General features: G+C 36.5%; 1 protein-coding gene and 1 non-coding gene across 2 annotated transcripts in view; one reads left to right on the top strand and one right to left on the bottom strand.

Annotated features, from left to right (window-relative positions):
* LOC101566818 (dnaJ homolog subfamily C member 25) overlaps positions 1–12,197 on the top strand; it is a 20,513-nt gene extending 8,316 nt beyond the window's left edge. The window contains exons 2-4 of the mRNA XM_004647264.2: positions 6,428–6,580; positions 8,963–9,433; positions 11,774–12,197. Of these exons, the coding sequence (XP_004647321.1) occupies positions 6,428–6,580; positions 8,963–9,433; positions 11,774–11,896 (747 nt within the window). The 3' untranslated portion in view covers positions 11,897–12,197. The remainder of the gene's footprint in view (positions 1–6,427; positions 6,581–8,962; positions 9,434–11,773) is intronic.
* On the bottom strand, positions 11,254–11,360 carry LOC111814359. The gene has a single exon (XR_002819366.1). It is a non-coding gene; the product is annotated as a U6 spliceosomal RNA (small nuclear RNA).
* Positions 12,198–12,401: the final 204 nt, after the last annotated feature.

The raw sequence follows: 12,401 nt of genomic DNA, 5'->3' as shown, positions 1-12,401 counted from the left end.
TTTAAATATATATATACATTTCATTTTTAAAAATTACCACATAGGGGCTGGTGAGATGGCTCAGTGGTCTAAAGCACCTACTTAGAACAAGCTTAGCAGAGCACAGGGACCACGGTTCAATCCCCCAGCACCACATGCCAGCCAGCCCTGCCCCCTGGTGGACTGAGCTGGCCACACACACACACACACACATAAATAAAATAAAAAATAAATAAATAAATAAAATAAATTACCACATAACAATACCATAGCTCTGTGTCATAGATTGTAAATTCCTCCATGGTTCTTATCCAGATTTTTTTTTTAATATTATTGAGAAACAAATAGTGATGAAACAGTTTCAAAATCGATTAGTAGGACAGTTTCAATAATTAATATGTTGCATATTGTTATCTTAGTGGTTATTCATAGTATAAGATGCAGACATTATATCCTGTCTAAACAGTATTAATACAAATCTTTCTTCTCATTGAATTAAGAGAAAGTAGCTGTATAGCTATCCTAACTTTTGTATATACAGCTACAATATGGTCCTTCATTTGTTTCCCCTTTTTTTGTTTAGTTTTGTCGGAGATAGGTATTCCATTGCCATTTAAATATTGTAGGTGCATGAATTCAGCAAAATACTCCAATATAGTACAGTAGTCTATAATAGTAGTGGGTTATCTATAGGACTGGCAATGTTAGAAGTTGTTGACTTGAGTTTTTGACAGCTCGGCATATTATTATGGCTTTACTTTTTTTTTTGTGGAACTGGAGATTGAACTCGGGCCCTTGTGCTTGACAGGGAAGCGCTTAAAGAACTGAGCTAAAGGGTAGGCCCCCGGCTTTACTTTTTATACCTTGTTTTTATACTTTTCTGCTGGATGGTTAAGACTAAGATAAAGCAAGATCTATATAACAAGAAATGTAACTTCTGTATTTGACAAGGTGAGTCATATCCCCTCAGGATTTATCCTGAAACCCTGTACCGCAGTTTATAGATCCTTTGTCAGTGTCAGTCATATGGATGAGTCACAGCCATTGCTTGACCAATTTGCTCTCTATGAAAGCCTGAGAGAATGTTTTCTCTCCATGTGACTCTCCTAAGGCACACTCTACATCATCAATCACTTTTCTCGGTAGAGCTTCCATGTAATCTCCTTGATCAGAAAATTTGGGACTCAACTGAGTTACAGGATGTTACAGTACAGGTTCTCCTATGTCCCGAGTCTTCACTGACCTTGAAAGGCTAGGGCCAAAGTGTTGGCTATCCTTGCAGCCCTTCTTTTTCTCAAATTTTTGGTCTGCAGACTTAAGTTGTTAATCCTCCAGAAGAGAAGCTTAATGTTTATTTATTTTTTAAAATTTCTTGACAGAACCAGGGATTGAACTCAGGCACTTGCACTTGCCAGGGAAGCGCTTATTCCACTGAGCCATCTCCCTAGCCCTGAGAAGCTTAATGTTATTACCCTATAACATAGACAGTTGAGCTTAACCTCACTATCTGTCTGAATATCAAACAACTTAGACATAACATGGAACAGATATTTTCCATCAAGTATTGATATGTTAAACTTTAAATCCACGCTGGGCTTGGGCTGTGTCCTAAGGGGTCCAGCAGGTGCAGGGGACTGTGGAAGCTCTCCCACACACTCACCGGACCTGGGCTTGGGCTGGGTCTTTTTATCCAGATTTTTGTTTGTTTTCCTCATTTTATTTACTGCTCCATTATAAATTTCCCCAATACTCAAGATTCATTCAATAAGTTGTTCTTTGATGCTTTTGTACCTTAATGAAATACTTGCTATTTCCTTAGGTTGGTGAAAACCACATCTTGCCTTGCTTTAAAGGTTATATCTCTCGTTTCATCTCTGTGAATTCTTTGCCAGTGATGCCAGGTGGATTTAGTCCTTTGCTCCTTAGCACATCACATTATGCTTTTATTGCTTGCTAGATTCTTTTTCTAGAAAGGGAGGGCTCTTGACACTCCTTTGTGTTTAACACAGGGCTATCCTGAGTCATTAATTGCTGAATATAAAGTACTGAAGGTTTTTTGAAGTTCAGGTGATCAAGTAGATGTTGATACTAGTAATTGAAATACAAATAATTTTGCTATTGAGTCTGTTGAATTGGAGATACTAATGTTACACTTAAAAAATGTTTAGGAAACAGTTGAAAGTAGGAGAAAGCAGGAAAGCCAGAAATAGCACTAATAAGTAATAGGCCAAATCAGAAGTTGTTGAAATGACACATAGAATGAGACATGTAAGAAGATAGTTGTACTAGGAACTGGCAGATAGGGAGCAAGAAAGAGATGAAACAGAGCAGTTAAGTTTCTCCCTCTTCCATACAGCCTGGAAAAAATTTGAGGTACCAGGAGCTAAATATTTTTGTCCCAGAAATTATATTTTGAAGCATTGTACGTGTGTGATTCTTTTAAAAATCAGATTGATATATAAATTAGGAAGAAAAATATATTTTCATATATTATTATTATTATTGATTCCTGGCTTCTACACTCTGTGCAATAAAAAGTTTTAATGTAAAGCTGTTTGCAATATATTATTGCAGTTTATGTTTATTGAGATCAGATAAGTCATTATTACTTTTAAGAACATTATGCTTTTTGCCTCTGGGGAGGGGGATGATCATTTTCTTAAAAGAAGGAAGGGTTCAGTACTTTCTTTGCTTGTGGGTTTCCTCTTGTTCACTTTTGATCTAGATTTTGGTGGTTATGTTCCAGTCCTCCTGCATATGCCCAAGAGGATTGGGAGTGGATGGACAACAGCAGAAGCACCATTTATTCCTGTAGAGATTAGAAACAAGTTTATTGCCCTGCTTGTCAAGGCTCAGGACAGAGAGGAGGAAGAAACAAGTAAAAAGTTTTTGGTTTTGGAAAGAAGTTGGAATCTCCTGACCTTGGGACATTAAGAGCCACATATTGCTGAAAGAAAAAGTACTACCTTATTGAAAGGTAAGATATTAAACTGTTTTAAGGTTTAAGCTGTTTTAGCCACATAAGCATATCTTTATAAACTGAATTCAAGCAGTCATTTCTGCCAACCCAAAGTTTTTGTGGCATAATCACCAAACCAGCCTTGCTGGAGAGGTGTGTAGTGAGGGAAAACCTTTATAGCATGTCACTCTGTTTTGAAATGACATTTACTGAATGCCAGGCACTGTGCTAGGCCTTTGCTATAAACAAGATTAATACGTTACCCTATCTATCCTCCAGAAGTGCTCATTTTAGAAAAAAACAAAACCCTGATGATTACAATGTGATAAGTGCTATAATTATTAGATACTAAGTGTAATGAGTGGTCCAGGGGTTGGAGGTACAGCTCTGTGGTAGTTTACCTAGCATGTGTGAGGCCCTGGGTTAGGTCCCCAGCACCCCAAACAAACAAATGAACAAACAAAACAATGAGTAATCCTATTCCTATACCCTTTTAAAGTTCATGAGGTTGGAAGAAAGGAATGGGCTTCAAGTTTGGGAGAATTAAATATTCAAAAACATAGCTATGAGAAAGCATGTTGTATTGGAAGGATCCATCAGATGCCAGGATTTGTTATCTGAATGCTTGTGACGTGTAAAAGATGAAAGAAGAGGGGTTTGAGATGGGCCAGTTGTGGACTTCGTTGTGTGCCAAAGAAATTTTAATTTTGGCCTTGAGGAAACATTGAAGATAAAAACAAGAAACTGTGGGCTGCCTTTGTTCAGAGAAGGGTAGGGAAAAAGTAAATGCGGTGTTATACTACAGATGTACCTTTTCTCTCTAATAGAGGCAAAAAAATATACTTCCTCTTATTACTTTTTTTTTCTTTTTTGCTCATATTTCTGATATTCTTATGTTCTAAACATTGTAGGGTACTAACCAGAGTTTTGACTTAGAATATTGAGAATAACATTTACCAATTTGTACCAACTTTGAATACCTTCTAAATTATATGTATACCTCAGCTTAAAGATCTTTTCTTCATTTTGAATAGAAAACTAAACCCTACAGTGAAAATTAAATTCATCAAATAAATGCCACAGCAGGAAGTATTTCTAGTATCTAATAATGACCATAACAGATCATAAATTTATGGTGACTTCAAGAAAATAAGCTCCAAAGAGCAGTCAGGCTTGATCCTGAGACTTTTGTAGTTAGACCTTTTATAGTTTGAGAACTTACTGGGGCAGATTGACTAGACTCCACAGTTCAGCTTGCAGTAGAGACCATACCCAACAGGTAGATTCTGGAGTTGTTGGTGGAGCATTAGTGGACTGTTCTGTTAGAGGAGTTCAGTGAAGTCACAAATTAAGAAACATTGGGAAGATGATGACTGGCACTGAAATGCTTAAGGAGGGGTGATATTCCCATTCTCTGGAACATGACTTTCATTAAGAACAAAGAGGAGAGGACAGCCATGGGACATGTGGTGTCCACATACGAGGTTCTAGTGAATGCGGAGTCCTCACTGTGTACTTAACAGGGCAGAGTACAACCAACCATTTGGGTGAAAGACTGCAGCAGTAGGCAGTGATTCCATAGGGCTTTAGGAATCTAATCTCAGTGTGACATTTAGTTTCAAAATTACATGTAATGTATGTAGTTAGAGCAAGACTAAGTGGTATTTAGTTTCAAAATTACATATAATCTAGTTGAGTAAGAACTGTATCTCTGAAAGCATCTGCTAAGATTAGAACGCTGAGTTAAAAGTCAAGGGTTTCAGATCAAAAGCAGAATATTTTTATAAAATGAGCCCCTAAAATAGCAAAAAATGGAGAGAGAAGGAATAATGCTGAAAAGGATACCTTGAAGTATTCAAATGAGATGCACTAAGAGATGTGGACTTTCGTCCTCAGGACTGTGTGACCTCTGTAAGGACTGACTTACCCTGTCTAGGTCAGAAGCTCTGGAATATGATGATGCCTCAATGAAGGAGTAATGGATTGGTAGTTGAGGCATTATGGCAGCAGCCATAAGAAAGTCCTTTCTGGTGGAAGAGAACATAAAGGGCTGACTGGGAAAACAGTACCAACCTGAGCCGCTTCTCATATGACAGGCAGATGGGCATTTTATCCTCAGTATAGTGCTATAAAAATGATGTTTTGGGGAGTGGTACTTAGGAAGTGAGCCCAGGGCCCTGGCACTAAGTTGAATGTGTAACCCCATTTATGTTTTCTTTTGGCAAAACTGGGGATTGAACTCAGGCCCTTACACTTGCCAGGGAAGTGCTTATTCTGCTGAGCCATCTCCCTGACCCCCCATTTATGTTTTCTGAGAAGAGGGTTTTGCCAGCTTGCAAAATTCCCAGGCTGGGCTTGAACTTCTAGTCCCTTTGCCTCAGCTTCTCAGAATATTGCGATTACAGGCATGAACCTGTAAGTCCAGCTGATTTAAAATAAATGTACTAAAAAGAAAATCTTCCCTGTGCTAATTGAAGTTATCATACATTTTCTATTAAAATTTGTGCAATCAGCTGGACTTACCGGTGAGAGTTTCTGTTGTACTCAGATACAAAGAATTCATTTTATTTTAGTTTTTAACATTGTTTTGAAATGCAGCAGGATAAACAGTAGGCTTCCTTTGGGATAAAAAGTAAAGCATAACCTAGATTACTAGTTCTTCGGCCTAGATGCAATAAAACATTGCATCTATAGGCTAGAAATTGATTAAAATTAGAGAAGATTTTAAGAAAAACTTTATAAAGATACAGAGCAGGGTATCAATGCTGTAATTCTTTCAATGAGTTACACTGATTAAGAAAGATTGGTTATTCATAGACTGAGCTATGACAGTGATCATAGTAGTGTTGCATATGTTACATATTTGTAACATGCTTTTATGCAGTTACGTCATTTAAGAGTGACAACAAAGTTTAAATTATTAGGGCAAGTAGTACTATCTCTTTAAAAATGAAGAATGCAGCTTATACAGGCTCAGTATTTTGTAGAGGGTCACAAAATTCGACTTTGACCATTATAGTGTGCTGACTTCACAGTGTTTCTGTGGGTTATCGTAGTTCAGTTTGAAGGTTCATACTTGTTTCAGATTCCACTTTCAATAGAAAAATTTCTATACAGAGTTGAAATGTAACTATATATGAGATAAATATCTTTTTCCATTGACAGTTTTTGAGTGGTTTTATCCTTTGGTTTAGGTTATGGGAATGTGATGCTATTATTATTAGCTTAAAAAACACGGTTAATTGTTGTTTAAAATGTTTTCCAGGGAGACCAATAATACTCAAGAATTTGGGGAATATTTTTATTATGCTTTTATAATGAAGTGAAATTTCTAGAAGTAAATTTACAAATGCCTTTGAAGATGAACAGGAAATATTTTTTTATTTTGATAATTTTTAAAATTCAGGATAATCATTTCACTTAACAGATTATAAACTAAGACCACTTAACAAAATATCCTATAAAATTGGCTACCTTGTTGTTCAACAGGATGAAGAAACACGGAAAGATTACGATTACATGCTGGATCATCCAGAAGAGTACTACAGCCATTACTACCACTACTATAGCAGGCGTCTAGCACCGAAAGTGGATGTTAGGGTAGTGATTTTGGTCAGCGTGTGTGCCATTTCAGTGTTTCAGGTGTGTTTCGATTTCTATTTTTATTCATACAGCTATACATGAAAGTGTACTTCCTGCTGCTAATCACCAGAATTGCAGTAAAAATTCCTTTATGTGAAATTTTGCTTCCAGTTGAGATTAATTTTTATACTAGAAAATTATTTATTTCAGCATCTGAGGTTGTTATTTTTGTCAGTGGGAAATCTGATGATGAATTTTATTATGTAACTACACCCCCACCACTGCCAAAACCAGATCTTCTCTGATGCTTCTTGTATTTGTTGCATAATAGCAATCATGTTGTTTGCCTTTGTAGAATTTTTCAGTGATTTCTCATAAACTTGGGAAAAGTAAGAAGTCCATAAGTGTGGCCTAACAAGTCCTGACTTCCCTTCGCAATGCCAGTAGTCCTGGCCATCACTGTAGCAGTCAGAAGTGCCCCACACATTTCCACATGCCTCCCAAAAGTGCCATGGACACTGATGAAACGAGATACAGTAACCTGTTACGTTGTTTTAAAATATCTCAAGGGCGGGCCTAATACCTCAGTGGACTACAGCGCCTGCTTAGGCAGAGCGCAGCATTCCCTGGCGTGACATGCTGTGCTAGTCCCGACCGTGGGGTGCGCTGAGATGGTGATAGAGACTGGGCATGCGTGCCTGTAATCCCCCCTTGGGAGGCTGAAAACAGGAGAATCACTGTAAGCCCTGTAGACCCTGTCCTAAATACAGAAAAAAATAAGTAAAACATTCCATAAATTTAATGAGTTTTTTTCTGTTATTCTTCAATTAACTATATCCATGATGTGCTTCTTTAGAGGAAAAGAACAAATCCGATGACTAGACTAAAATAATTTGCTAGTTTGAAAATTACTACTCCAAGTTAATGTCCAGAAATTATATCCAATTTATGTAATAAAAGATTCTATTAAAAAGTAAGGTATAGGGGCTGGTAAGATGGCTCAGTGGTCTAAAGCACCTACTTAGAAGAAGCTTAGCAAAGCATAGGGACAGCGGTTCAATCCCCCAGCACCACATGCCAGCCAGCCCCGCCCCCGGTGGGCTGAGCTGGCCACACACACACACACACACACACACATAAATAAATAAAGAAAATTAAAAAAAAAAAAAAAGTAAGGTATAGTGTTTTAAATGTATCTGCCTTCCTGGAAGTATTACCCTTTCAGAGGGGAAGAACAGGGATAATTTTCCATTTATTTATTTATTTATTTTTTGATGGAACCGGGGATTGAACCCAGGCCTTTGTGCTTGCCAGGGAAGCACTTATTCCACTGAGCCATCTTCCTGGCCCCTACTTTTTGTTTTAGATAATGTAATACTCGAATAACTTTTTTGTAATATGTCTAACTGTAGCTTTAATACTTCAGGATATTTATAGTGTAACTGCTATGTTCATTCAGTAAAACAAACTGAAATACATAACTGTACTATGTAAGATGAAAGGCTTTTTCTGACAGTAAAACTATTTGTAGTTGAATATGTTTATGAAGTAAAGGCTTTCCTGTCCCAATAAAGAGTTCCAGCATGCTTGAATCTTTCAGTTCAGAATAGGATGTATATTCCTGTGGTATATGTAGATGGTTTGGGAAAGAGGTAAAAATGATGCAGCTGCTGTAATCTCTACCAGTGAAAGCGAGCTTTTAGAGAGCGAGTGCCCAAAGTGCAGCCCCAGATCTACCTCTGTATTGCAAAGTGCCATCACTGCAGTTAAACCTGAATATCGGAAGCTGGCTGCTGGGCCAGTGCCAGGGCGGTGGAGAGGCTCTGCATGCCTGCTCTCGCATGTGCCACAAGTTTGCCACCACTGATCTGTACCTTGTGAATTTTAAAAAGTAAATTTACCTGCTAGTTTTTGTTTTTTAACTTTTCTAATAAGTAGATTACAGTTAATAAAAAGGAGACAGAGTTCTTAATAGTGATCTAAGGAAGAGGCAGATGGTGGAGATGTGAAGTGACAGGGGTGTTATGATTCTGTTGATCTGTCATCTGATCTTGGATGTTTACTGTCTGAATTGGTGGGTTTTGGTTCAAGTTTATATCCTATGTACATACAGGTTTTGTTCAGTTGTATCATTTACTTATGAAATAATATCTTTGAGGTTTATGTATATACTTCTTCTTTCTTTGTTTTTTTGAGACAGGATCTCATTTTGTAGTTCAGACTGACCTTGAACTCACTTTGTAGCCCAGGCTGGCCTCGAACTCACAGGATCCTCTTGCCTCAGTCCCCTGAGTGCTGGAATTACAAGCAGGCACCACCATACCAAGCTGAGATCCCTATAATTTCGAATTAGTTTCTTGGGTGGTGACTAAGACCCTTTAATATTGGTTTAGATAAATTGTAGGATAAAACTGACTCATTTTTCTTTGTTAAATATTCTAGTTTTTCAGCTGGTGGAATAGCTACAATAAGGCAATCAGCTACCTAGCCACAGTGCCCAAGTACCGTATTCAAGCAACGGAGATTGCCATACAGCAGGGACTACTCAAGAAAGCCAAAGAAAAAGGCAGAAACAAGAAGTCCAAAGAAGAAATTCGTGACAAGGAAGAGAACATCATAAAGAACATTATAAAAAGCAAAATAGACATAAAGGGCGGCTATCAGAAACCCCAAATACGTGATCTTCTCTTGTTTCAAATTATCTTAGCTCCATTTCACCTGTGCTCATACATAGTCTGGTATTGCCGCTGGATTTATAATTTTAACATCAAAGGCAAAGAATATGGAGAAGAAGAGAGACTATATCTCATACGTAAATCTATGAAGATGTCAAAATCTCAGTTTGATAGTCTAGAAGATCACCAGAAAGAGACTTTTCTTAAACGTGAGCTCTGGATAAAGGAGAATTATGAGGTGAATAGTGACTCCACTCTGATTTTAGTATCATTCTTCCTACCACATCACTCTTTCCTTTCCTGTGTGATAAGGGATGAAGTATGCTTAAATTTCTGAAATCTGAGGTTAAATAATGAATAACATCTTATTTTTACTGAAAGAATGGCTGTATTTTGTCATGAAGTACTGGATTTTTAATCTGTAATTTATCTTTTTAAAAGGTATACTGAATTCAGATTCTTGAAAAGATCATTTTGAAAAAGTTCTTAAAACGGTCAGTAGTCTTAAACTGTACTGGGATAATGTATGTATTTGCAAGGATGTTACAATGATTTTTGTTAATTGCACCAACTATAATTTGATCTTTCCCAAGCTTTGCTCTGGTCATGTAAACCTAGCCATAGAGATTTTTTTAAAAAGCAATGAGAAAAGGGAGAGGAATGAGAATGAATTAGGAATGGAAGTTGTGTTGAAAGAACAGTTTCAAAATTAGTTTAGGCACAGACTCTTCTGCCTAAACTAACATGTATAGAAAGTTTTATTTTGGAACATTTTTATTAGTGCCTTTTAACTAATCCATATCTGTAGTGCATAGTGACTGCATTCATCATGGGGAGTGTGTTGTTTTTACCTCCCCTTTTTTCTATTACCTGTCTCCCTCCTCCATCTCTTGGTCCCTTCCCATTTGCAAAAGATGTATCTCCCTTTTCGCTAGTGGTTTTTACCTTGTTCTTTTATTTTTAAATTAAGTGAGCTTTCTGTCATGCCTTTAAATATTGGCCCTCTTGGTCTGGGAGTGTAGCTTTGGTACAATGCTTACCTAGCATGGTGAAGCCTTAGGTTCAGTCTCCAGTAGTGCAAATTTTGAGCCTTTTATTAAATACTTTTTAAAATAATTGTCAGCTATACAAACTAATTTGACCGGATCAACTGTTTACTCAGTGTTAGGGAAGGATTAGTGGTCTCATTAACACTTTATTTATTATTATTATTTTAGGTTCTTGGTAGTTAATTGGTTAATACACTGAACCTAAGAATAGAGTACCAGAACCTTCTTATGACATTTGAGGGGTTTTTTTTTGTTTTTTTTTGTTTTTTTTTCATTTATATATTTGGTACAGGGTCTCACTACACAGCTTGGACTTATAGTGATCCTTCTGTTTTCAGCCTTTCCAGCACTGGGGTTATAGGCATGCGCCATCATGCCCGGACTCAGTCACCAATCAGTGCACCCTGGAGGCGGGCTGGCGCAGCAGATGCGACCTTGGATCCAACCCTGGTCCCTGTGCTTGCCAAAGCAGATACTTAGTCCGCTGAGCTATCTTGCCCACCCTGAGATTTTTTTTTTTTTTTATGCTTCCTTTTATAGGTGATGTAAAGTGAGGTTTTTGTCTGAATTATATTTAAGTAAATTAATTTACTGCAAGTTGCTGAATGTTTTGACAGGTAAATGTATTCAGCCTGTTAACATAATAATGAAAGTTAATATCTTATTTAGCTCTTAAATTATTTGAGAAATTTCTCTCTTAGACAACAAAACTGTGTCTTAGATGAGTTACTAGGCTGAAGTATCATAGATTATTATATGAGGTTATCTTAGTACTATTCCTTGTATTCGGAAGTAATAAGTTTTTCTAAAATTCGATGTATGAAACTTGTCTGTAACATGATGGCTTGTCCGTTTAGTTTTAGTTGACATGCGCTGAAAGTTAAAAGCAGACGTTCTTTGTGCTTAACCTCTGCAGTTTATCTAACCTTTGAAGGATTTAATTCTTTTTTTTTTTTTTTTTGGAAAATCTATTCTTCAAAGATAAGTAGATGTATGTTCATTTTTTTTTTTTAATATGGAACGCTTCACGAATATGCGTGTCATCCTTGCACAGAGGCCGTGCTAATCTTCTCTGTATCATTCCAATTTTAGTATATGTGCTGCCAAAGCGAGCACAGTGTATGTTCAATCTGGAGACAAGCATATCTGTAAGGTCATTTTGTCTCTTGATTAAAATTAACAACTTTACTTTGAAAGTTAAATTTGCAGTGGACCATGTTATAAAACTAGAGTCTTTAATATTGGCTATTAGTTGTACAAGGGAAACATGCTGTTTAAACTTAGTTTCTATAGGATTTCAGTGAGGAAAATAATGCATTCCTAATTTATAGAAATCTGTGACAAAAAGGCAATACTAGTTCTTCTACAAGTTTCCTTTGTTTCACACTAAATGTTCAAATGGTTAACTTCGTAACAAATCAGTACAGTCACTGGCCTAAAATTATATTTAAAAAATAAAAATACCATAAAGTCATCAGCAAATGTTTCTCCTCTCTTTGTAAGTTATTTAGTATTGTTTGTACTTACAGGTTTACAAACAAGAGCAAGAAGAAGAATTAAAGAAGAAGTTGGCAAATGACCCTAGGTGGAAGAGATACAGGAGATGGATGAAGAATGAAGGGCCTGGGCGGTTAACGTTTGTGGATGACTGAATACTGATGGAAAGCTGCTGTGCCAAACTTCATTTGATATTATTTTTCATAACTGAATTATTTTAGAAATGTATCAACTGCTCCTAAGCAGTAACTTAAAATTCCAGAAGTATTCGATTAAAGAGAATAATGTAGAAATTTCAACTTTCCCTCAAAACTTTATATATAAAACGTTTATGATTGTTCAATTTTTATAATCTTTTTTTTTAAAAAATATTGACAGGAAAATTTATTTGCCATTTAAAAATTTTATAGTTCAGTTAAAAGATTTGACATGAAAATTTATGCTATTTAAAATTTTGGTGTGTTAGTGTTTCTTCTTCAAGAGTGTTTCTTTATTCTTTGTCATAGTGCTACATCTTGCTGGTTTCATGGCACATATATTTTCACAGTCTGTAAGAAAATGATAACATTTAATTATATTACTGTGTCTATGGACACAGACTTCTCCAGCAGAATGATTCAGCTATCATGATGTCTTCATTATAGGATTGAAATATGTTCA

Source organism: Octodon degus, unplaced genomic scaffold, assembly GCF_000260255.1.
Source record: "Octodon degus isolate 3935 unplaced genomic scaffold, OctDeg1.0 scaffold00297, whole genome shotgun sequence".
In the NCBI taxonomy this organism is placed as follows: Eukaryota; Metazoa; Chordata; class Mammalia; order Rodentia; family Octodontidae; genus Octodon; species Octodon degus.
This window is presented reverse-complemented; position numbering and strand designations above follow the sequence as displayed.